The sequence below is a fragment of the Tachysurus fulvidraco genome, chromosome 22 (assembly GCF_022655615.1).
Source record: "Tachysurus fulvidraco isolate hzauxx_2018 chromosome 22, HZAU_PFXX_2.0, whole genome shotgun sequence".
NCBI classification, from domain to species: Eukaryota; Metazoa; Chordata; class Actinopteri; order Siluriformes; family Bagridae; genus Tachysurus; species Tachysurus fulvidraco.
Window position 1 is genome coordinate 9343710 of NC_062539.1, and position 2500 is coordinate 9346209.

The window sequence follows — 2500 nt, forward strand, 5'->3', positions numbered from 1 at the left end:
AAACATACTTTGTGATGGCTGCTCCTTTCATTTCTGTCTTCTCATCTTGTGTGTGTGCGTGTGTGTATATAATGAACAACTGACTGCTCCTTTCATTTCCACTTTCATGTGTGCGTGTGCGCGTAATGAGCAATATCTTTGTTACACTAGAGGTCATTTCATGGCTAGATTATGGACTCCTAAGGTTGACAAGTGAACTCATCACATGGGTCATGAAAGGTTACGCATGCCGGGTTGTGACCCATGATAGCGTCTACTTGTTACTTGTTCAAATTGTATTTATTATAATTCTAATCACTCAATAGCAAGGTTCAAGTGCATTTTTAGAAAATTATTCTATCAACTAATGAGTGTCAGCACTTTCATGGATGATGGACAAGGAGTCTTTCACTCCACAGTGAAAATAAAGAAAATTAAAGAATTAAACCAAGTTTTAATTTGAATTTAACTGGTTCAAATGCATTTGTGTGGATGTATGTTGTGTTTTTGTTTTAATATGTCATGCTGTCTGCTTACAGCATTACATTTTAAAGAATTCAATTCATTTAAGCACTAATACAAATAATGGTGAGCTGCTTGAATATTTACTAAAATGTGTAACTAATCCTTCTTATGGTTTAATAAACAATTTTGCAAAACTATGTACAATTTTTTTCAATTTGTTCTCGCAATTCCTAAAAATGTTATATTGTTATGCCTTATGGACCTCAAAGTAAGTACTACGGAATCTCCATGAATAGGTTCAGTTTATACACTACACAAATCTAAGTGCAGACAAACACACACACCAGCAAACAGTAGTGGTATTCACCTTACTTTGCCCATACTGGCTGTATTGGTATGGAGCCATGTGGTCAACGCTGTAGGCTGGCGAGCTGTAGCTGGGTGGGCAGTAAGACTGTGAGCTGGGCAGAGAAGGCATGCTGGCCAGTCCGGACAGAGACTCCAGTCTCTGTGATGAGTGGCAGCTGGCAGCCATTCCAGCACTGGGCTCCAAAGGACCAGTGAGAGGAGAGAGAGAGAAGTCTCCCTGCGGCTGGTGAGGCACAGCTCCTGGGTTCAATAGTCCCATCACCTGAGAGAAGTAGGAAAGAAGACAGGAGAGCAGAAGACAGGAAAAAAATAACAGTGAGCATCATAGAGTACACAATTATAGGAAGTCATATTGGAATAGTATAGCAAAGCTAATATAATACATTGAGATTAGATCACAAAATGAGACAGGAAACCTTCTAAAATGTATCCATCTTCCCAGTAATACAATGTCCTGTTCCATGTACATAAGCCTACATCTAATTTGTTTAGACTTTAGAAGTTTAGAAAAGAGAAAACAGCTTTTCAAATCTCTCACACCCAGTATTAATATATCCACAAAATACTGCACCAGTACAAAACATCATTAAATAATTCACCACATAATCATCATTCTTTACTAACAAGTATAGATAAAATGAAACCATAACCACAATGTCTAAAACACTCAGGGGACATTAGCGAATCATCTTTATATCTAATTCAGCCATTTAGCTCAGTGTTAGCAAGATTTGGATAGCTGGGACGTTAACTGTGGCATCAGTGCCAGAGGGCTCTCACTGCCAGCTCTGATGGGCCAAGCTTGGCCTGACTCTGAGGGAGGTTCCCTCTCTCGCTTCGCTAATCATTAATGAAAAGCAGTCTGGGTAAAGCTGAGATCACCAGCACACATTCACTCATGGCCCATAAGACTTCGATTATTCTCCATCCGAGCACACACATGGTCCTGTTTAAATAATTTCCCATATAACAGAAAGAGAGAACGCGCAAGAGAGAGAGGGAGAGAGTGCTTGGGAGTTTTGTTTCTTTACCCTGCTAAGATTTTCCTAAAAATGATCTTCTGTGAGTGTACTAGTGTGTGTATTTGTGTTGTATATGAGTGCATCATGTATTGAATAAAATTTGGGAGAAATGAAAAGGGAAAAGAGAGTAGACATAGATCTGGGGGCTGCATGCATGAGACTGAATTAAACACAGCATGTCCAACACAGACAGAAGGACTGTCTGTGTGTGTGTGTGTGTGTGTGTGTGTGTGTGTGTGTGTGTGTGTGTGTGTGTGTGTGTGTGTGTGTGTGTGTGTGTGTGTGTGTGTGTGTGTGTGTGTGTGTTTGTGTGTGTGTGTGTGTGTGTGTGTGTGTGTGTGTGTGTGTGTGTGTGTGTGTGTGTGTAGCTCATATGTCTACTTGAATGAATGCATGTTCTTAAGAGTTTTACAACCTCTGTGAAGGGTCGTGAAATCCCTCTAGTGATTCATCTTAAACAGCTGGACGAGCACACACATGTAGAACATGAGCAAGAAACAGACGGGGAAAGAATAAGAGCTTTTTTATTTTCGACTATTTTATTTTTATGTGTCATTTGTTTCTTTTGAATCTTTGATTCAATAGGGCACAAAATCCGTTTCAGCTTATCGAAAATGTTTATAATTATCATGACAATCTCTTGAACTATTTAATTTAACCTTTTA

General features: G+C 39.3%; 1 protein-coding gene across 3 annotated transcripts in view; it reads right to left on the minus strand.

The window, feature by feature from the left end:
• The window catches only part of pax3a (paired box 3a), a 24971-nt gene that overhangs the window by 2473 nt on the left and 19998 nt on the right, over positions 1-2500 (minus strand). For 2 of the 3 annotated variants that reach the window (XM_027143200.2, XM_027143199.2), the window contains exon 8: positions 817-1075. In XM_027143200.2, the coding sequence (XP_026999001.1) occupies positions 817-1075 (259 nt within the window). Of the gene's footprint in view, positions 1-811; positions 1076-2500 lie in introns of all 3 variants that reach the window. The other variant, XM_027143201.2, reaches the window with a different exon arrangement.